Raw genomic sequence first — 22,174 nt, 5'->3', positions numbered from 1 at the left:
GGGAAGTGACTTAAGGGGCTCAGTGATTGGCCTAGTATTATTGTTACTTGGGGTTTGTGGCCAATTCAGCACCCTACCACTGAGAAGCAGGAATTCCTCTATCTGTCCATGTATATCCTGTATCCAATCTGCTGTTAAGTAAGTTATGATTAACAAAGCTTAGGGACATCTAGATTTGGATAGTCACATCTTTTGTCACTCTGGCTTCTCTGAGATTGCCTGTATAGTTAATTTTGTTTTACTGGTTACTTGTGGTATAAAAAACAGTTGAAGATGGGTAATTGAAACCACTGGCTAAAATTAGTCTCTCAATAAATTAGTTTGTCCTTGTTCTAGAATTTGGCTAGTATAATTTTCGTGTAACAAAGTAGTGCCTTGGTAGTTAATGTAGGTCACTATAGATGATAGTTAGGTCTTTTACCTCACTGGTTTTTTTTTGTTCCTTTTTGTGTGTGTGTGTGTATGTGTTGTTAGATCCTTTTCTTTATGGCCTGTGAAGCAGGTATAAGCACCTATGGGAGGAGTGGGTCACCTCATTTCTGGCCCAACCCCTTCCCGAAAGCCATGTTATTAACAGAGTTTCTTGAAATATGGTTTGCAAACCATCGTTGTTGAGTGATCCTAAGAGCTGAATAGAAAATCATTATCATTTAAGAAGTAGAGATGGAACCAAGTACAATATTTTCATTTTGGTTTGAAGTTTGGAACGTAGGAAATATAAATCTTAAATGCTTATAGTTGTTAACACGGAAAATTGTGGAGGCAATTTAGTTGTATTTGGAGGAAAAGCACACATGACTTTTTTTGTAGACAACAGTAGAGCTCTTTTGTATTTGGTAATATAGACCTTGCTTGCATGTGTTTTCTTTTTTCTAAAATTTGTTCTTTTTAGTTATATGTGACAGTAGAATGTATTTTGATGTATCATACATACATGGAGTATAACTTCCCATACTTGTGGTTGTACTTGATGTGGAGTTACACTGGTCATGTACTCATATATGTTCATAACATAGGAAAGGTATATCTGATTCATTTACTATCTTTCCCATTCCCATCCTCCTTCTTTCCCCCATTACCTCCTTTCCCAATCCAGTGAACCTCCACTCCTCCCTTCCTTCCACTTATTGTGAGTCAGTATCCACATATCAGAGAGAATATTTGGCCTTTGGTTCTTTGGGATTGGCTTATTTTCACTTATCGTGATAGTCTCCAGTTCCATCCAAGTATTGGCAAATATTCTTTTTTTGGCTGAGTTATATTCCATTGTGTATGTGTACCACATTATTGAAGGGCACCTAGTTGGTTCCATAGCCTAGCTGTTGTGAATTGAGCTGCTATGAACATTGATGTGGCTGCATCACTATACTACACTGATTTCAAATCCTTTGGATATATGCTGAGAAAAGGGATAACTGGGTCAAAGTTTTCTGAGGACTCTTTATACTGCTTTCCAGATTGGTTGCACCAATTTGCAGTCCCACCACCAATGTATGAGTGTACCTTATCCCCCTTATCCTTGCCAACATTTATTAATTTATTATTGCTTGTATTCTTGATAATTACCATTCTGACTTGGGTGAGATAGAATCTCAGTATAGGTTTTTTTTTTTTTTTTAATATTTTTTAGTTGTCAACGTACCTTTATTTAATTTATTTATTTATTTATATGCGGTGCCAAGAATCGAACCCACTGCCTCACACATGCCAGGCAAGGGCTCCACCACTAAGCCACAACCCCTGTCTCTCAGTAAAGTTTTGATTTGCATTTCTTTAATTGCTAGAGATGTTGAACATTTTTTCATACATTCATTGATTGATTGTGTTTCGAGTTTTTTATATATCCTGGAGATTAATGCTGTATCTGAAGTGCAAGTGGCAAATATATTCTCCCATTTTATAGGCTCTCTCTTCACATTATTTATTGTTTCCTTTGCTGTAAAGAAGCTTTATAGTTTGATACCATCCCTTTTATTTATTCTTGATTTTGCTTCTTGTGCTTTAGGAGTCTCGTTGAGGAATTTGGTTCCTAAGATGACATGATGGAGCTTTGGGCTTTTTCTTCTAGTAGGTACAAGTTCTCTGGTCTAATGCCTAGGTCCTTGATTCATTTTGAGTTGATTTTTGTGCAGGATGAGAGATAGGAGTCTAATTTCATTTTGTTATTGTGGATTTCCTGTTTTCCCAGCACCATTTGTTGAAGAGGCTATCTTTTCTTCAATGCATGTTATGGCACCTTTGTCTAGTTTGTATTTATGTGGGTTTTGCTCTGTGTCTTCTATCCTGTACCATTGGTCTTCATGTCTGTTTTGGTACCAATACCATGCCATTTTTGTTACTATAGCTCTGAAGTATAATTTAAGGTTTGGTATTGTGGGGCCTCCTGCTTCACTTTTCTTGCTAAGGATTGCTTTGGTTATTCTAGGCCTCTTGATTTTCCAAATGAATTTCATGACTGCCTCTTCTATTTCTATGAAGAATGTCATCGGAACCTTAATAAGAATTGCATTAAATCTGTATAGTGCTTTTGATAGTATGGCCATTTTGATGGTATTAAGTCTGCCTATCCAAGAACATGAGAGATCTTTCTATCTTCTAAGATCTTCTTCAATTTCTCTCTTTAGTGTTCTGTAGTTTTCATTGTAGAAGTCTTTCACCTCTTTTGTTAGATTGAGTCCCAGATATTTTCTTTTCTTTGAGGCTATTGTGAATGGGTTATTTTCTAAATTTCTCTCAGTTGGTTCATCACTGATGTGTAGGACCATAATTGATTTATGGGTGTTAATTTTGTATCCTGCTACTTTGCTGAACTCATTTATGAGTTCTAGAAGTTTTCTGGTAGAGTTTTTAGGTCTTTTAAATATAGAATCTTGTAGTCAGCAAATAAGGATAGTTTGAGTTCTTATTTTCCTATTTGTATCCCTTTAATTTCTTTCTTCTAATTGCTCTGGCTATAGTCTCCAGGACTAAATTGAATAGAAGTGATGAAAGATGGCATCCCTGTCTTGTTCCAATTTTTAGAAAGATGCTTTCAGTTTTCCTCCAGTTAGAATGATGTTGGCCTTGGATTTAGCATATATATAGCTTTTATAATGTTGAGGTGTATTCCTTCTATCCCTAGTTTTTCTAGTGTTTTGAACATGAATAGATGCCAAATTTTGTCAAATGCTTTTTCTGCATCTGTTAAGATAATCATATGATTCTTGTCTTTAAAAAGTCTATTGATATGATGTGTTACATTTATTGATTTCCATATGTTGAACCAACTTGCGTCCCTGGGATGAACCCCCCCTTGATTGAGGTGCACTGTTTTTTAAATATGTTTTTATGTTGCATGTGCTTTCAATGTGAAAAATAAGCAGACTGCCAGATTAAGAAAGGGTAAAAAGGGCTGGGGATGTGGCTCAAGCGGTAGCACGATCGCCTGGCGTGCGTGCGACCTGGGTTTGATCCTCAGCACCACATACAAATAAAGATGTTGTGTCCGCTGAAAACTAAAAAATAAATATTAAAAAATTCTCTCTCTCTCTCTCTCAAAAAAAAAAAAAAAAAAAAAGGTAAAAATTATTTGTTCGTCACCAGCAGATTATGGTAGGCATATACCTCTTTACCAAGGAAATTCCCTGACATGGCAGTTGGGAGTGTGACTGCTGAACTCCTTTGATTTTTACCATCTGTATAAAGATAAATGACCTTGCTCAGAATCAGACTTAATTAATTTACAAGGTTTTGTTTTTCAAAGGCATTTAGTTATCCATTAATCACTATTCCCATGTTCACCAACTGTCCACCTCTGACTGGTTCCTCAGTTGTAAAGGAAGCTGCTCCTGCTGGTAGCCCTCTTTATCTACCTGGGTGGTGCTGCTAATGTTGTTGGATTATACAATATGTGATATCCTGAAATTTATTTACACTGCAGGAATTCCTGAGTTGGGGAAGATTATGGTTCTGCCTTGGAGTCAAATGACTAAAAGGGTGATAATAACAGCGTGAAGTAGCAAAGTTTCTCAGATTTAAAAGAGCCTGAGAAAACACTTAACTAAAGTAGATAAAAGAAGAGGTGGACATCTTTCCTATTTTGCATTCACCTCCCCAACTTGATTTTTACTTGATTTTGTTTTAAATGACAAGAGATATCAAGTTGTCTCCTCTCAAGAAACTATTTTCCTAAAATTGCCATCAGCAAACAGTATAAACCACAAATGCTGGTGGTAGGCCAAGAACCTGGGTACGGCATCTTGTGGTTTGTAGTGACCAGTGACATTCTACATTGTGCATAACAGTGAGGGGACAAGAAGCCCAGCAACTTCTTATCCAGTGATGGTTTGTGTTTTGGGATTCTGACAGCTTGCTGCTGGTATCCTATATCAGGCCATCTTTTTGTTCTTAACAGTGATAAGGGGTAGAAATAAAAGCCCCTTCGTTTTGCTGGAAATAGAGCAAGCAGCAGTTATCTTGCTGAGTAGCTTTTGTGACTGGCTTTCATCTCTGCTTCAGCTTCAAGGTGTATTCACCTCGAGCACATTTTTACCAAGCAGTATTCAGATAGTGCAGAGCTGAGGACACTTTTTCAGTTGAAATTATTATCTAAGTGTTAGGATCAGAATAAGGCAAAGTATTTAGAATATTTAGAATATTTGAAGGAACAATTTAGTGCCATAAAATATAGTGTTACTTGGTTATCTAGTGTAATTTTCTTATCTTACAGATGAAGACAAGAGGCTCAGAGAGGCAAAAGCTCTTAACTTACCCATCACATCTCTTTTTCTCATCTGAATGTGGATAAGTTAAAGAGGAAAGGATGTAGTATGAGAAGGCTAGTTTAATAGCAAAATAGGCTACATCCTTTTTTTTTTAAAGAGAGAGAGAATTTTTAAAATATATAATATATATATATATATATATATTTTAGTTTTCGGTGGACACAACATCTCTGTTTTATTTTTATGTGGTGCTGAGGATCGAACCCAGCATCCTGCGCATGCCAGGCGAGCTTGCTACCGCTTGAGCCACATCCCCAGCCCATACATCCTTTTTAATAGTCTCACAGATACAGTCCAGTTAAGATCAGCAGTTTCCTGGATAGTGCTCCAGTCTGGCCTTTTGACCTTCATGTCCTAGAATACTAAATATTTTCTACTAATTCCCAGAGTAGCAAAAAAGAACAACATGTTTATTACCCATTTGGTGATGGTTTGGGTTTTGGGATTCTGACAGCTTGCTGCTGGTATCCTACATATTGACTTCATGCTAAGTGGTGTCAACAGTGTACAAGCCATTATTTGCTAATTGCTCATATTCCTTTTGGCAATACTCTTTGCCAACTGTGTGTGGGAGGGGGCATGTTATAATCTGTCTTTTGATTGAGAAAACATTCAGGAAGCAAATAAATTTAGCACTTTGTTTCATCCAAATCTTTTCTCCCTGGAAAGTCCTTTTATGTCCTTTGGCAGGGTTGCTGTCTCCAACAATCACAGACTGTCAGGCATTCTTCTAACTTGGGCCTACCTGGCAAAATAATGGTGTCCATTGTTCATCCCCTGAATTGATTAGAATCTTTCTGGCTCCAAGCTTGTAATTTGAAATTTTGGGAGACATATTCTGTGTGTGTGTGCGTGTGGTGTGTGCGCGTGTGTGTGTGTGTGTGTGTGTGTGCGCGCGTGTGTGTGTGTGTGTGTGTGTACACCCACATGAATATTAAGGCCTTTTTTTTTTTTTTTTTTTGGTGGTGCTGGATATTAAACCCAGGGCCTTGTGCATGCAAAGAAAGCACTCTACCAACTGAGCTATACCCCAGCCCCTAAGGTTTTTTTTTTTTTTTTTAATTTATTGATTTTATTTAGGTATATATGACAGCAGAATGCATTTTGATTCATTGTCCACAATTGCAGCACTACATTTCTGTGGTTGTACACAATTTAGTGTCACACCACATATACCTAGGGTAATGATATCTATCTCATTCCACCATCTTTCCTGCCCCCATGCACCCTCCCTACCCTCCTCACTCCCCTTTGCCCAATCAAAGTTCCTCCATTTTTCCCATGCCTCTCCCCTCCCAGCATCCACTTATCAGAGAGAATATTTGGCCTTTGATTTTTGGGGATTGGCTAACTTTGTTTAGCATGAAGTAAACTCCCTCCATTTACCTGCAAATGCCACATTTTATTCTCTTCTAATGCTGAGTAATATTCTATTGTGTATATATACCACAGTTTCTTTATCCATTCATCTATTGAAGGGCATCTAGGTTGCTTCCACAGTTTAGCTATTGTGAATTGAGCTGCTACAAACATTGATATGGCTGCTGTCACTAGAGTATGCTGGTTTTAAGTCCTTTGAGTATAGACCGAGGAGTGGGATAGCTGGGTCAAGTGGTGGTTCCATTCCAAGTTTTCTGAGGAATCTCCATATTGCTTTCCAGATTAGTTGCACCAATTTGCAGTCCCACCAGCAATGTGTGAGTGTACCTTTCCCCCCCACATCCTCATCAACATTTATGGTTGTCTGTATTCTTGATAACTGCTAATCTGACTGGCATGAGATGAAATCTTCAAGTAGTTTTGATTTACATTTCTCTGATTACTAGAGATGTTGAACATTTTTTTTCATCTATTTATTGATGAATATTAAGTTTAAATATAAAATGCTAGATCATATGAGTACTCTGTGGTAGTGAGATGTTCCCAAAGAACACTGCTTTGGAGAGTGGTAAGACTTCAGAGACAAATCTTCGCTTAACACTCCTAACATTCTAAAGGACAATTTGGGTCAGTCAAAACGCTGTGTTTATTATGTGTAAGTCATTCATAAGACAATCCTTGCCTCCAGTTTATTAAAATGTGATGGAGATGCAAAGATACTCTATATGCCCAGAGTCCAGTGAGGGTATGGATATTAGTGTACCAGGTATTGAGAGGCAGGAGGGCTCCTGGAGGCTGGATCAGGGAATGCTTCAGTAAAGGAGTGGGAATGGCAGCTTTGGAGCATGGGCAGGATTTCATCAGCTAGAGTGAAAGAGGAAGTTGTTTGTGGTAGGCTAGGCTGGTGCTGGTGGATAGTGGGAGTAAAGGGCCTTATGTGAAACTGGTCACACAGCAGAATTTGGGTGAGTAAAAGACATTAAAAGTAGCTTTGCACCAAAGCACGGGGGCCTTGTGAGCCAGTGGTATCTTTGTTCTACAACCATGGGGAATGTTTGAAGGATTTTGAATTGGGAACATTATATGATTCCAATCTCCCTTAGAAATACTGGTCTCAGTAGAATTCAGGGTAGAACAGGGAGGAGGAGACAAGAGCAGGACCATTTATGCCCATTAAACAATTAATATGCCAAGGGTTTGAACTGTTGAATAGAAAGGAACACAAAGGGCTAGGTGGAGTGGCACATGCCTGGAATCCGGGTGACTCCGGAGGCTAAGGCAGGAGGATTACAAGTTTGAGGCCAGCCTCAGCAGTTTAGCAAGAACTTGTCTCAAAATCAAAATAAAAAGGGGTGAAACTGGAGGCCAGTGGTAAACCATCCTTGGTTCAGTCCCTAGTACCAAAAAACAAAAACCACACACACACACACACACACACACACACACACAGAGATGTGGGAGAAGTGACAAAAAGGAATTTGATAGAATATGATGATTGAAAACAGGTGGACAGCTGGGCATGATGGCACATGCCTGCAATCTCAGTGACTCAGAGTTGCTGAGACAAGAGAATCATAAGTTCGAGGTCAGTCTCAGCAACTTAATGAGACCCTGATTCTAAATAAAATAAAAAGGACTGGTAACATGGCTCAGTTGGTAGAGTGTGGGCAACAGTTGAATGAGCAAGGGGAGTCAGGAAGGAAGAATGACAGTGACCTGCATTATCTTGTGTGTGTTTTTTTTTTTCCTCCTCCTCCCATGCTTTGTGACCGAGATCAGAGGAAGCAAATAGTAATTAAAATTGCTACACTGAGGGATAGAGAGGTGAGGGGTAGGTTTTAAGAGCTTCAGTGAGGAGGTTTCTGTAAAGTTAGACTTGAATTTTGAGATCAGAGAGAGATTACTGAGCCTGTTCCCTTATTGATAAGTGGGATATTACTTGTCAGGTAAATGAGACTATAGAAAAGCAGCTAGCACAATTCCCAGCTTGTAATTGTTAATGAGTATTTGACTTCAAAGGGGGTGCAGTGGCACAATTCTATAGTCCCAATGACACAGGAGGCTGAGGTGGGAGAATCACTTGAGCTCGTGAATTTTAGACTAACAATATAACAAGACCACCACCCCTCAAATTTCAAATGTGAATTGCAAATGGTCTTGTAAGGTTACTTCAAACCATCAACATTCATAGAAACCAACCATGTGCCACACATTGGATACTCTGTGAAAGTCATGGCTGTGTCTCTAAGTCAGGGATTTTAGAGTATAGGGCAGTCAAATGTATAAATACAGAAGTAGTAGAAGTGGATATGGCTTAGCCAGGCGTTAGTGGTAATTCCAGCAACTCAGGAGGCTAAGACAGAAGGATTGCAAGTTTGAGGTCCGCCTCCCCAACTTAGGGAGGCCCTAAGCAACTTAGTGATATCCTGTTTCCAAATCGAGGTTGGTTGGCTAGGGGTATGGCTCAGTGGTTATATACCCCTAGATTCAATCTCCAGCACCAAAAGAAAGTGGATATAGCTCTTAGCAGTAGCAGAATGGGGAGCATAAGGACCTAGTTTAGGAGAAGCAGCAGCATTATAATCAACAACATAACAGGTAATGCTCATTTTTCTAAAACACTTCATGTGCTCACTTCACTTAATTTCCATGGCATCTCTATGAGGTTGTATTGTTCTGTGTTATCTATTCCATTTTGCTGGAGCTGGAGCTAAGTGTTCCAGTAAACCTTTGATTAGAAGTGACTTAAAAGTCCCTTGAGCCAGATGCAGTGGCATACGACTGTGATCCCAGAAACACAGGAGTCAGAGGCAGGAGGATCACAAGTTCAAAGCTAGCCTCAGCAGCTTAGTGAGACCTAGTCCTAAAATGAAAAAGAGGACTGGGGGAGCTGGGGTTGTAGCTCAGTGGTAGAGTGCTTGCCTGGCATGTTGTGAGGCATTGAGTTCGATTTTCAGCACCACATAAAAACAAATAAATAAGTATACAATTTTTAAAAAAAGGACTGGGGGTATGGTTCAGTTGTTAATGCCCCCCTGTGGGTTGAATCCCCAGTACCAGGGGAAAAAATAGTCACTTGAATTCTTTGTTTTCTGGGTTATAATAAAATTTTACTCATGAGCTTTTCCTTTGAGGTGGACTTTTATTAAGCCTCCACCATCTGTTCTGCACTCTGTAGCCTCTTCTGTCCTCAAGTATGTAGAAACGCAGATGGAAAGCAGTAGGATACTGTTGGTGCAGGCTTTGCATCTCTGCAGTGTTCCATCAGCTTTGCTTGAAGAATGATTCTCTATCTCAATACTATGTCTGCTGGGATTTAGGGAGCAGCAATACCTGAACTAGAGTTTGCAAAGAATCCAGACAGAGTTTTGAGTGAAGCACTCTGGTTTATGCTCTAGCAGCACTTACCTAGATTGATTTCTCTTGGTCTGTGCTCCAAAGGGAGGTAGCTGGTGAAGCCACTGTTGGTTTATCCCTACTGCTTTATGGTTGTACTCTTCCCACCTTGGCTAGCCAAGTTGTTGAGCCTTGATGGGGATGTCTCTTGCTTTTGAGACCAGTCACATTTCCATTCTGGCAGTTGTCTTCTACAGTTGGCATTCCGTTCTGCCTCTGAGCCTTGACCTCTTTATTCTGTTTCTTGTCACTAAGATTCCCTGAAGAAGCCTTCTGATGCTTCTAAGACCAGCAGTGTTTTTATCTCCTCAAAACAGGTAGTTAGGAAGTGTGTGGGTGCATGCACGCATGCATGCGTATGCACATATGTTTGGGAGTGATTTAATTCATGAAGAAATAAATTTAGATTTTAGAAGTAGCCACTGAAGAATTTTACCTTAAGGATAGGAATGCATCCTTCTGCAGCTGTTGTGTTCCTGACCAGGCTCCTGCTCACTCAGAATCATGCAGCTGCTGCAGTGGTGTTGAGTTGTCATCTTATTGCCTCCTCAAACCATCAGGGTCCGCAGACTCTGATCCATGTAGCTTCCTAGCAGAGTCTCCCCATGACCATCAGCCCTACCTCATTCCTCCATCCTATGTTCAGAGGTTAGATCAGGTGTTGCACAGAGGGCATTCTGAGGAACAATTATAAATAGGAGACAGTAGGGGATAATAAATTATAGAGGTGTTCTGGACTAGGATGCCTGGAGGAATGACCTTGTACATCTATACCAAGTGGCACAACTTTTCATTTAGCAGAGCTAATGAGCCTAGTTTCTGAAATTGTCTCTCTGCAAACAGACTGTTGTGATTGATTTGGGGAACAGCATGTTCTAGCAGATCCTCTAGTGCCAGGGAATGCAGGTAGTAATTACTCCCATTTCTCTCTTAAAAACCTTCAGAGCTTCTGGGCCTATGTAATCAGGCAGATGGTAGAGCTTGCTTGTGTTTATTGGCAATCACATGAGGTCTTACGAAGGCCTGCACAGTTAAGATAGGTGTTTTGGCTGGAATATGACCCCAGTAATGAACCTTGTACTTCTCACAGATTTCCACTGGAAAAGACTTCATAGCAGCTATGGCCAGAATTTTAAGAGTTTTAATTGCAAACTAGAGGATCGGAAGCCTAGCACAGTATAGTCTGATAACCTGCGGGTTATTTTGTATTTTGTGGGTTTGGGGCCTGGTGATGGTGGGGGTATGGAGTTTTATTTTTGTTATTATTGTTTATTTTTTATAAATTTTTTTGTACCTTTATTTTATTTATTTATTTTTATGTGGTGCTGAGCATCGAACCCAGGGTCCTTCATGTGTGAGGCGAGTGTTCTACCGCTGAGCCACAATCTCAGTCCCTGTTTTTGTTTTTTGATGGTGCTGGTGATTGAATCCAGGGCCCTCATGCATACTAGGCAGGTGCTCTACTCCTGAGCCACATCCTCAGCCACAACCTGAGTTTTTGATGATGCCTCCCGATTGTTCATACCAGAACTGCATTGATCTCTACTCATGTGGCTACTTTGCTAATATGTGTCCTCAGAACCACAGGGGTCTAGCCAGAGTAAGAAAGGAGTTTGATTGCAAATATCCACCATCTTCCTCAAATTCAGCACACCAAAGCTGAGTTGTTCATGCCCGCTAGTACCCTGATTCCTTGGCATTCCCATTTATATCCTCATACTCACTGTTCTTCAGATGTCCATCATTAAATTTTGGGCCACTTTTTCCTTTTCCTTCTCATAAATATTCAAATCTGGAGTCAGACACAGTGATGTATACCCATAAACCCAGCTATTTGAGAGACTGAGACAGGAAAATTACAAGTTTGAGGCCAGCCTGGGCAAATTAGCAAGACCATCCCCATCTAAAAAAAAAAAAAGAAAGAAAGAAAGGAGACCATTTTTTTTTTTTCTTTTTTCTGATTGAATGGTAGACAGTGTGGATTCCTTTTGAAGCAGAAAATTTCTCTTTATCCTTGGTTATATTCAAGGATATAACCTTGAATTATATTCTGGCTCCAGGTTTGCTGTTTCCTTCATAATTTTTCTTGAAATTTTCATAATCTGTTAGTTTGTCATGCTACCCCATAGATTCCCTCTGTCCCCTGAAATTAGTTCTGTTTGATCCTTCTATACTTTTTCTGTACCCTTATCTGTTCATTCTGCACAAAAATATTATGTAATATTTTTACAATACTCTATATGCAATACTTCCCAATTGTCCCAATAATGTCTTTTATAGCTGTATTTTTTAAAGCAGTTGATTTGTAGAATATCCTTTAGTTTTAATTCTTTGTTTCCTTTTGTTTTGATTCATGTTAAACATGTTGTCCAGGATTGGAGTGGTGCTCTCTATATATGTTTCTGAAGCATCACCATCACCCCATATCATATTGTCTCATCATTGGGACATTTGATCACTTGATAAGCTGCCAAAATTCCTCCAGATTTTTTTCATTGTAAAGATAATTTTCATTCTCATAATTAGTAAGTTATCTTATTGAGAATAGTTGGGGAGCTTTGGTCTGGAAGAATGAGGCCCAATATGAATAAGAAAGTTGGTGCAGTTATAACTGGGAAAGAGAAGGAGTGGAGTAAGAGTCAGAAACATCTTGCACTCCAGTGTCTTTGATTACAGCTGGGTCCTTATCCAACTGAAGAATGGAATGCCCTGAGGCTGACCTCAGATCTGTTGTACAGGTTTCCCTCCCCATTTTTCCAGTAATTTAACATACTTTTGTAACTTTTTTCTAGAAAACTGTTCTCCAAACACTGTGCTATTAAGGGCAAAGTGAGGAATAAGGGTTACAGCAATGAACAAGGCTGAGTTACCACCTCTGTGGAGCTTGCAGTATAGCAAGGTGAATTAAAAAGTTTTTAAAAAATTACTTACAGATGTATTAAATACAATGAAGGAAATAAGTTAACATGCTGAGATGAAGGGATATTCAGCCAAGAGTGAAAACCCAGCACTATGTGGGTAGCATCAGAAAAGAAGAGAGTGTCAGGGGAGGGAAGCCAAAAGGAACTTGGAGTATTTAGGCACCAGAAGGCAGCCAAGGTGTCTGGGGTTTGGTGGGGGTTGGGTACAAGGTCAAGGTTATGTGAAAGATGTGGCCAAATTATGGAATGTCTTATGGGCCAAAAAAGTAGTTGACTATAGAGTCTTTACGGTGAATCCTTCTTTATGAGATACATTTGACAACAAATTGTATTTTATGATAGCTATAATGTAAAGCTCCAGGAACTGCCTTTATGTTGCTGGGCTGTCTTTATGGCACCAATTTGCCAGTGGTTTTGTATCCCAAAAGTGTGTGATATCACTGCCCCATTTTGTGACTACTGCAGAATGGAATTAGAATTCACAGATCTAGAGAACTGCCATGCTCATTAATGAGTTCTGCTCTTTCTTGTTGATGAGACTTGGGACTCACACAGCCTTTCCAACTAGAGGGCCATGTCCAGATGAGAATTGAGTTAGATCTGAGAGAGCAATTGGTTGTGGGAGTCTGTTACACAGCAGAAAGGCTGGGGAAGTTGGGAAGAAAGAGCTTGGATATGGTGCAACAAGGTGTCTGAGGGAGGAGAGGTGCCATGGAAGGTATGAGAATGTGCACACATATCCATGGGGAGGGAAAGGCCTCAGTGGTACTGTAATGAGCAGAATAGAAGTGAACACATGGCAAGAGTCAGGCACATGCAATATTGGACTAGGCTGCTGGATCTGTGGCCTCAGGAGGTAGCCATGCTGTGGAATGGGTTTGTGCAGGGAGAATCTTCTTTCCTGGCCTGACCTGCTTGTGCTTGAGTCATTTGCTTTGATGCCCTAAGGTTAATCAGATCCTAAGGAGTGCTCTGCATGTCACGAACTGGTTGTAATTATAGCTCCCTTTATTGTTTCATCTAGAGCTGTAAAATACATATTAATATTCAGAGCAACCTCAACTGATTTTATTGCCTTGATTCCTAAACAATAAAGATCCACCTTCCAACCCAAACATAATTAGACTTGGCACATGTTCAGGCTTTGACAGTGTTATTGTTTGCATTTTACACGCTATGTTCTTGGTTCCTTTCCTTTGGAGTTTATTTTATTCCCTCTGCCTGTTTCTGATAAGCCAGTTTTACTAGTTGGACTAGTGTGTAAATGTTTAAAATAAGAAATTGGTGCTGCACATTGCTTTCAGAGAAGCAATCAGAGTAAGGGATAGTGGAGTTCTAAACCCCATTACTGCCAGACTGTGAGCAGTCTAGGTTATAAAAATATGTCAGTTCATCAGCAGTGCCTCCACCCACCCCACCCCAACATAGACTGGTGGGGAGATGGTAAGAAGCTCAATGTCCAGCTGTACATCTAGCCAGCCAAGGTGGGGTAGGTAGCAGCAATGGCTCTGCTTATCCACAGAGATGTTGGAAGCGAGAGAACAACCTAGCAGTAGGAGCCAGACCCAGAAGGGAGCTTGATTTGTTGGGTAGCAGCCCAAGAACTCTGCCCTCACCTATTCAGATTCATCAGAGAAAGTTCTGATGAATGGATAGAGGAATGCAGTGTCTTGGATGAATGTTCTACCTTGTGTAAGTTTGTACATAAAGAGTGTGTTTGAAGTAGGTAAGGTGCATGACTTGTCTGACAAGTTTGAGATTGTTAGTGGCTTAAGACTCTTGAGAATTTAGCCAACTTTTTCACACTGTGATCAAGGGTTCCTAATGAGTTCTGATAACGTTTGCATGTCTGAAGTGGGTCATAAAAATGGCTCTTTTAATCAGCTGTTGACACACAAAGACAGGTTGCTGCCTCCAGCATTGGCAGCTAGGACACCAGTGTGTGACATTTCAGAAAGGTGATAGGAGAGACTCTGCACTCCAACCTAATGGCACTGTTTGTTGCCTCTGCTCTAAACAGAAATAGCACTTAGGCAGGTAGAGGAAAGCATTAGTAGAATAGTCTTTAATATATTAGGCATTTTATATTATTATAATTACCTTAAATTGTTTTCATTCTGCTGTCTTAAGAGGATACAGACCTGGATGCTATAGGATCAATCTTTGTGCTTGGCTTCCTATTGCTAAAATGTGCAGCCATAGCCTCACCGTGGTGCTCAGAATCTCTGTAGATGGGACTGGATATCTGGGAGAACTTAAAATTTATTCTGAAATGACCAATGAAGAGGCCAAGTTTTTTATACAGGACTCTGGGTCAATGAGATGGTAATAAATTTGCTGAAAATTTAAACCTTAAAAGTTAGGTGAGTTCCAAAATAGCACAAGGCTTCCATCATTTTTATGTTTGAGCACCTGATGAAAACTCAATCTATGTTGATAAGTGTGGCTGGAACAAATTGGGGAGGTGAGGGCCAAAGAAGTAAAAGACATATTTTCCTACTTTGAAGAGTTTACAATCCAATATAGCTGAGAACACAGGACCTAAAACTAGTTTTGGTAGTACCCAAAACACATGGTGGGTTTGTCCTTCATGGTCTAAAGCTAAACTCCTAAGGGAAGATGAGTTTGATATGAAACAAGTTTGTTCATCATTTTCTACTTAAGTTCTGGAGACTGCAGGGTATGCCTCAGTCCCAGAAGAGGAATAGGAAGATGATAAGCCAGCAGAGGATTAGTCTTAAAATATTGGATGTGCAGAATTCAGAATACAGTGTACCTCTTTTGGATCTGGTTTCCCATAGTCACTTTCCCATTATCTCTTTGCCTCCTATTGAACCATAGACTCTGGCCTGGTGGTCCCAAGTGTTTCCTATGAACTGCATAAAAAGCTATTATCTGTAGCTGAGAAGCATGGGCTGACCTTGGAGCGGAGACTGGAGATGACAGGTGTATGTGCCAGTCAGATGGCGCTTACCCTTCTTGGAGGACCTAATAGGTAAGTACCTCTAGAACTGGGAAGGGTGAATGTGGGGTGATAAAGCCTGCCTAGTCACCCCCACAGTGCCTTTCATGTGTGCAGGAGAGTTAGCTAGAGTTAGCTAGTTAGGCTGTCTTGTGAGCCTCTCTAGTCACTTGAAAAAAACCCACTGCCTACGATGGCTTTTCCCTCAGTTTTGGAAAAGCATGTTCTCTTTTAATGTGATGCAACAGGGTTCTTTGTTCCTCCTCTCACTTGTCTCTTGGAAGTCCTCACTCTTCTTTCATTCTTCCTTTCCTTCATGACAGCAACTGTCTGGCTTTGAAACTCCTTTGACATTCACCAGTCACTTTCAGTGTTTGGGAATACAACTCAGTCTTGAGCTCCATACCTGAAAACTTGTAGAACCACTCTGACTGCTGGGTAGGGCAATTTGAGATGTGGCATCTTCCCACCTGCCCTTGTATTCATATACTGATAACCATGTCCTCAACACTAGGGACACCAAGAACAAGTTGATTTCCAGTGTTTGTTCTCTCCCTCCTGTGGGTGCCGTGTTCTACTTTTATTCTTTAGGGTGGTGGGTGAGAGGGAGAACCCATTTGGGGAACAGACACAGCAAATCAGGTTCCAGCAGCACTCTGCAGCATCTCTCTGCAGGCAGAGGCATTCATCATACTTCATCCAGATGCACAGAGTGGGGTTAATGAATGGTTTGGCATCTATGTAGAATGCATTGCTCAATTCCCCCAAAACTTATTTGGAAAGCGAGGTGGTTATAAAGCTCCTCTTTGGTTTGACAACATCTTCCTCCCTTCGGGAGATGGTTGTCATTGTTCTGCCCCTAAGCAGGGACTTATAGCTTTGTAGTCCATCACACCTTCCTGCCTTGTGAGCCAGCCGTGCTGCCTATAGTTGGGCATAGATCCAGGGCTTTGGAAGTTCCATCTTCCACACCTCCTTACTCTAATGGTTTCTCTGAGACAAGAGGCATCTCAGCTTTGAACAGTGACTGCTTTATCTAAGGCAGCTGCTTCCTCCATGGTCTACATAGTCAAGTACTTTCTTAACTCGTCTGGCACTTCTAAGTGCTACGCATCCATTAGTCCACATAGTGTCCAGTGAAGTAGGTACTAAAAAACTAGTAATAACTATGGCATCATCCTTTTTAGCTTACTGGCAGCTTGGAAAAGAAAACTTGGATTGGCAGTGGATTGAGGACAATTTAGAACTACCCTATATTGGTACTTGCTGTGAGTTTATTAGGAGTTGAGAAAAGGAGAAAAATTAGTGCAAGCTAGAGTAATCCCAGAAGTAGTAAACCTTGAGTCAGAACTCAAAAGGTAGGTAGGAGTTTGAAAAGTAAAGGGCTTTCTGGGCAGGGGACATGGTTTGCATATAAGCAGAAAAAGAGCCTTACAGGTGCTGGAGAGAGGGAGACCAGCCTTGCTTGAGTGGAGCAATGTTTTAGGAATGAAGGCCAGTGGAAGCTACAGGGATAGAAAGACCTTTGCCAGGCAGAGCTTGGACCTGACAGGTCAGACAGGGAAGAATCATTAAGCAGTGTTGAGTCAGAAAGTGGTAGTGTATGCAATGAGATCTGGGTGAACTCCTTGATCGGAAGACCCAGCAATGAAGTGACAGGGTGTGGGACTGTGGGAACAACACCCTATAGGCCTGGCCTGCTATGGCGTTTGGCCCCTTTGGAGCCTGGTACTTGGTGAGCAGGGGAGAGAGCCCTGATAGCAGCAAGTGCCTTTTTGTCTGTTATTGGGATGTAAGAGTAATTGTTAACTGCTTTTTTTTTTTTTTTTCTGTTCCAGGTTGAATCCTAAGAATGTTCACCAGAGGCCCACAGTGGCTTTGCTGTGTGGGCCCCATGTGAAGGGGGCTCAGGGTATTAGTTGCGGAAGGCACCTAGCCAACCATGATGTGCAGGTCATCCTTTTCTTGCCCAATTTTGTCAAGATGCTAGAGTCCATCACCAACGAGCTGTCTCTTTTCAGCAAGACCCAGGGTCAGCAAGTTTCTAGCCTCAAAGGTGAGCCCTAGGGCTGGGGAACAGTGGTAGAGTGCTCACCTTGTCTGTGTGAGGGCTAGGGTTCCAGGCACAGCAAACAAACCCACTCTAATGGAGGAGGGGGCAGAAGAGCGCCTACCTCCTTGGTAGTTTGATGGTCTGGTGGTGCCACCTAGTGGCAACTTGAAGAAAGGTTCCACATGCATACAAGACAGTATTCTGCCTGTAAGGAGTCTTGGAGCTGCCTATGGGAAGAAACCTGGTGGGTGGCCTATTTTCTATCCTGTCTCCCTTTGCCCTCTCTCACTACCCATACAGAGAACTCTGGAGACCAACGTATTCATTTCACAAATACTTACAGAAAAGGCACTGTTCCTGGTACTGGGAATATGGGACAGATTTTTTTTTTTTAATCCATTCTTCCATAGAGTTCACATTCTGGTTAGGAGAGGTAAATGCACAGATAATTAACACACTAGGTCATATGATAGTAAGTGTTATGGAGTGAAATAGCAGGGAAGGGGGAAAAGGAATATTGGGAGGTTAGATGGGGAGTAGGAGACACGCATTTCAGGGTCAGCCATGAAGGGCTCCACAGATCACCCTGAATGAGGGGTTTGGGCTTTTACTCAGGGTGGGCTGGAGAGTTACTGAAAGAATTGGCAAAGGAATGGTCTAATTGGACTCAGGTTTCAGATGAGCAGTCTGGTGCTTAGAGTTCATGATCAGAGTACATAGGGGTGCTGAGATGCTATTGTTGAGACTTGGAGCAAGAGCTGATGGTGGCTGAGCGTGGCAGTAGAAGGGTGGGAAGTGGTTAGTTTCTGAATCAGTTCTGAAAATAGAGTCAACACGTTGGGTGTAGGGAATGAGAGGAGAGCTAAGAATGATTTGGGTTCTTGGCTTGAGTAACTGAGGGCCTGTCACTGAGGTGGGACTTGGTAGAGGAGAGGGTGTAGGGATGAAGAGCAGAGGCTCTGTTTGAGATGACTGTCAGTTATTCAGTGGGAAGTTTATGAACCTGGAGTGAAAAGAAGGGGTCTAGCTTTGAGTCCCAAGTGTTTAGCTGAAGAGAGTAGAAAGAGGGTCAGAGGAGTAAGCTCTTTATTTCAGAGTCAGGGAGCTAAGAATCTAGCCAAGGAGACGAGAAGGAATGGCCAGGGAGAGAGAACGAAGAGCAGGAGAGTGTGGCATCCAAGCGCCAGGTGAGAAAAGGAACGTAGTCAGATGTGTCCATGATCCATTCTAGGTTAAGTTTACAGGAAAGTTGAGAATTAACCATTAGATTTAGCAGTCTCATGTGCAGTGGTGGGGACAGAGTCTAATTGAACCAGGGTTTAAGTGAGAATGGAGGGAGAAAAATTGGAGCAAATATCCAGAGAGAGGGCCTTGCCAGAGTGCAGAAGCAAGTCAGGGTGGAGCCTGGACTAAAACAGTCTGTGGGCACCACTCTTTAGTGTCTCAAGACCAACAAGGACTCCACATACTGATGTGTTATAAGAGGGAAGCCATGAGAAATGTCATTACTGTGGGCTGAGAGCTGGGATTGGGGACTGGTGTGAGTTGAAATCTCCAACGTGATGCCTTCTTCAGACAGTTTTTTTCTCTGGAGGCCCAAAAGGTTTCATAATCCAGCTACTGTAGGAGATGTGACTCAGGAAACAACCTTTGAATTTGGTCTTCAGCTGTTCTCAGGTTTAACTTCTTAAGCTAGTCTAAGATATGTGTACTTGTTGAGATATCCTGTTCTTATACTGTCCCAGGGGCCTTGTTCAATCAAGCAGAGGCGCCTTTATAAATGCTGGGAGAGCAGTGATTATTTCTTCCCATTCTTAAACTTGGGCTTCATAGTAGGCAGGCTAACCAGAGTAGAATGAGTAGGCACTCATGCTCTCACCTGCTCGCTGGTCATCAGCTCCTGTTTCTCCTGGACCCCATCAGGGTTTCCCTGTGAGGGCTGACTCCACAGTGGACTCTACTACCTTCCCAGAGCTTAGAATGTCCCAGATTAGTGGGCGTACAGAGGCCTGTCTGCAAGGCAGAGGTGGTGAGGGCCTTGTGCCTTGAGAAGCTCTGTACTCTTGTCAGGTTAGTACTTCAGCCTCAAAACCCCATGAGGGAAGTGGTTCTTCAGATGACATACTCTCAGCCTCTGGCACCCAGTCCATCCAGGCTTTGGAACTCCCGGGGCCTTTTGGATGGATGTCTGGTAAGCAAGACCCTCTTGGGTCCACTTAACGCTCTCAGCACAACCTGGCTGCTGTGTGCTCTAGGTACTCAGACAGTTTTCTTTCCACCTGCAGATCTGCCCACTAGCCCTGTTGACCTGGTCATCAACTGCCTGGATTGCCCAGAGAATGCCTTTCTGCGGGATCAGCCCTGGTACAAAGCGGCCGTGGCCTGGGCCAACCAGAACCGGGCACCAGTACTCAGCATAGACCCTCCTGTGCATGAAGTCGAACAGGGCATCGATGCCAAATGGTCACTGGCACTGGGCCTGCCTCTGCCACTGGGGGAGCACGCAGGCCGTGTCTATTTGTGTGACATTGGCATTCCCCAGCAAGTCTTCCAGGAGGTGGGCATCAACTACCATTCACCCTTTGGCTGCAAGTTTGTCATCCCTCTACATTCTGCCTAGAGGGGCCCTGGGCAGACTGGACTCTGCAGTCCCTTGCTCCTGCCACCAAACCTGACGATGAACGCCTTAAGGATGTGAAGCTTCATGGACCTTATTGTTAAGTTTTTCTTTGTTTCTTCTGTAAAAGAACAGAACATACTTAAACCTGACCTGTCACTTGCCCGTGGCTAGGGAAGGAAGGCTTTCCCACTGGGTGTGGGGCGGGGTCAGGCTGAGCACCCCAGCTCCAGGTGTCTCTGCACCTAGCTGGCCCAGAGTGCCAGGTGGGGTTTTGTTTACAGACATAGGCAGCTCTGAGACTGTGTTTCAGGTTTACAGCCCTTGGGCCTGCATGAGCGCCTTGGGGGTTGGGCCAGGTTCTGGAGGGGGCCTACACCTGCTTTATTTTATAGCTTATGGCATACTGTCTCCTCTGCTTCCTCCCACCAAGCAGCCCTTCTAATCATGTAGACCAGGCTGCATGCAGCTGACTGCCAGAGGGTAGGCCTGTGCTCTCCATCCGTTTTGAGGGCTGTGGCAGCTTAGGCCTTCCCTCTGCCCTACCACAGATTTTGACCTTTCTCTTGAGCGGATCCAAACTTTACACTGGGATTTTTCTTTGGGTCTTTCCACTTCATTTTGAGAGGCAGGGAAAGGGATGCATCTGGATGGTGTTAACTGTTGGGATTTTTAAGCTGGTTTTCTGTTGTCTTCAGTACAAGGTCACATGTTACCATAGTGCCCATCTTGCCAGCAGTGCCCACCCCCTAGCTGAGGGTTGACTCCTCAGTGTGCAGCTTTAACGTCCAGGATTCGGAAGGCCCTGGGGGAGCCTGGTGCTGAGCCATAGGAGGCTCCCTGGTGCTTCAGTCCTAGGCCACCACTTGCTGCCTCCTTGCCTGTACTTCCATGTGCCCATTTCCTGAAATGGTCCTCTGCAGCTGTTGTCCCAGAGCAGGGTCCCTCTCCTGCCTGGACTCCACCCTTGCCCTTACTTCTGGGCTTTGAATCCTTTCAGGTCGTCTACTCTAGATACAGACTTGGGGCCAGTGGCCCATCTCAGATACTCAAATGAGGCTGGTTCTGTATGAGCTGGTGGTGGGGCGTGGCCATGGGAGCACCTACTACTCAGATCTTAAGAAACCAAGCCCCAGTACATGCCTGGTCCCTGGAGGCTGGCAGGACAAGATCCATATCTGGAGAGCTGGCCAGGTCCCTTACAAAAAGCTTTAAAGCCTTTGGTTTTGTTCTGTATGCATCACTTGTTGAAGAGTGCATGGGCTGGCTTGCCAAGGATTGTGGACACAGTATAGGCCCTGGTGTTGTAGGTTTTCAGGCTGCTTATCACTTTTCTTTCCAAATAGGGCAGAGGGCTGGTCCCTCCTTTCCTCTCATTAACCCTCCAGTGTTGTCTCCAGTGGTGTGAAGAGGCCAGGGACTGGGACCCTTGTGCTGTGTATCCTTCCTGAGCCCTCTGCTCAGTCTCAGGGACAAGCTCCCAAGATGAGACCCTCTTTCTGTAGAAGCAAGGCCAGTCTGGGGAGCAGTCTGTATGACAGGCATTTTAGCAGTAGTTACAGGTTCTGGTTATCTGGAAATACAGGCCCCCTGACTGGGTGTAGTGGAGAATTAGCTAAATTCTGGTCCTAAAGACTGTTAATGCCAATAATTTGTCTCTGGGGTGATGGCCTTGTTGAGGGGCCACTGGGAGTTTGTGCCCAAACCTCTCCCTGCTTCTGCAAGTGGCACTAGATCTTCTCCTTGCCCTCAGCCTGTACATCCCCATAGGTATTAAAGATGGATGCAATTCCTCTACCTTCAGCCCTCTTGGGAGGCATCCTGCCCAGTGGCCAGTCCCAAGAGCCTCAGTCAGGTGGTCAAATCTATCACTAATGCAGCTTTTGGGAACCAAAAACCAGCACTACAATAAAGCTGAATGACCGAGTCCTGTGCTGTATGAACTGCTCTGCAAGCTGCCTTCCCCAATCTAGGAGCCCACCTGGATCATCTTATACCCTCAATAGACCAGTCTTTGGGTATGTATAGCTTGTCCCAACCAGTGACAGGGCTTAGGGGTACAGGAGCCTTCTGGGTCTTATT

General features: G+C 42.7%; 1 protein-coding gene across 5 annotated transcripts in view; it reads left to right on the top strand.

The window, feature by feature from the left end:
* Positions 1-22,019, top strand: part of Edc3 (enhancer of mRNA decapping 3) — a 50,184-nt gene extending 28,165 nt beyond the window's left edge. For all 5 annotated transcript variants that reach the window (XM_071608470.1, XM_071608469.1, XM_027923689.3 and 2 more), the window contains 3 exons: positions 15,302-15,455; positions 17,261-17,478; positions 19,761-22,019. In XM_071608470.1, the coding sequence (XP_071464571.1) occupies positions 15,302-15,455; positions 17,261-17,478; positions 19,761-20,095 (707 nt within the window). In that variant the 3' untranslated portion in view covers positions 20,096-22,019. The remainder of the gene's footprint in view (positions 1-15,301; positions 15,456-17,260; positions 17,479-19,760) is intronic.
* The last annotated feature ends 155 nt before the right edge of the window (positions 22,020-22,174 follow it).

Source organism: Marmota flaviventris, chromosome 2 (genome assembly GCF_047511675.1).
Source record: "Marmota flaviventris isolate mMarFla1 chromosome 2, mMarFla1.hap1, whole genome shotgun sequence".
NCBI lineage: Eukaryota > Metazoa > Chordata > Mammalia > Rodentia > Sciuridae > Marmota > Marmota flaviventris.
Note: the sequence above shows the minus strand (reverse complement) of the source record. Positions and strands in the feature narration are given on the sequence as shown.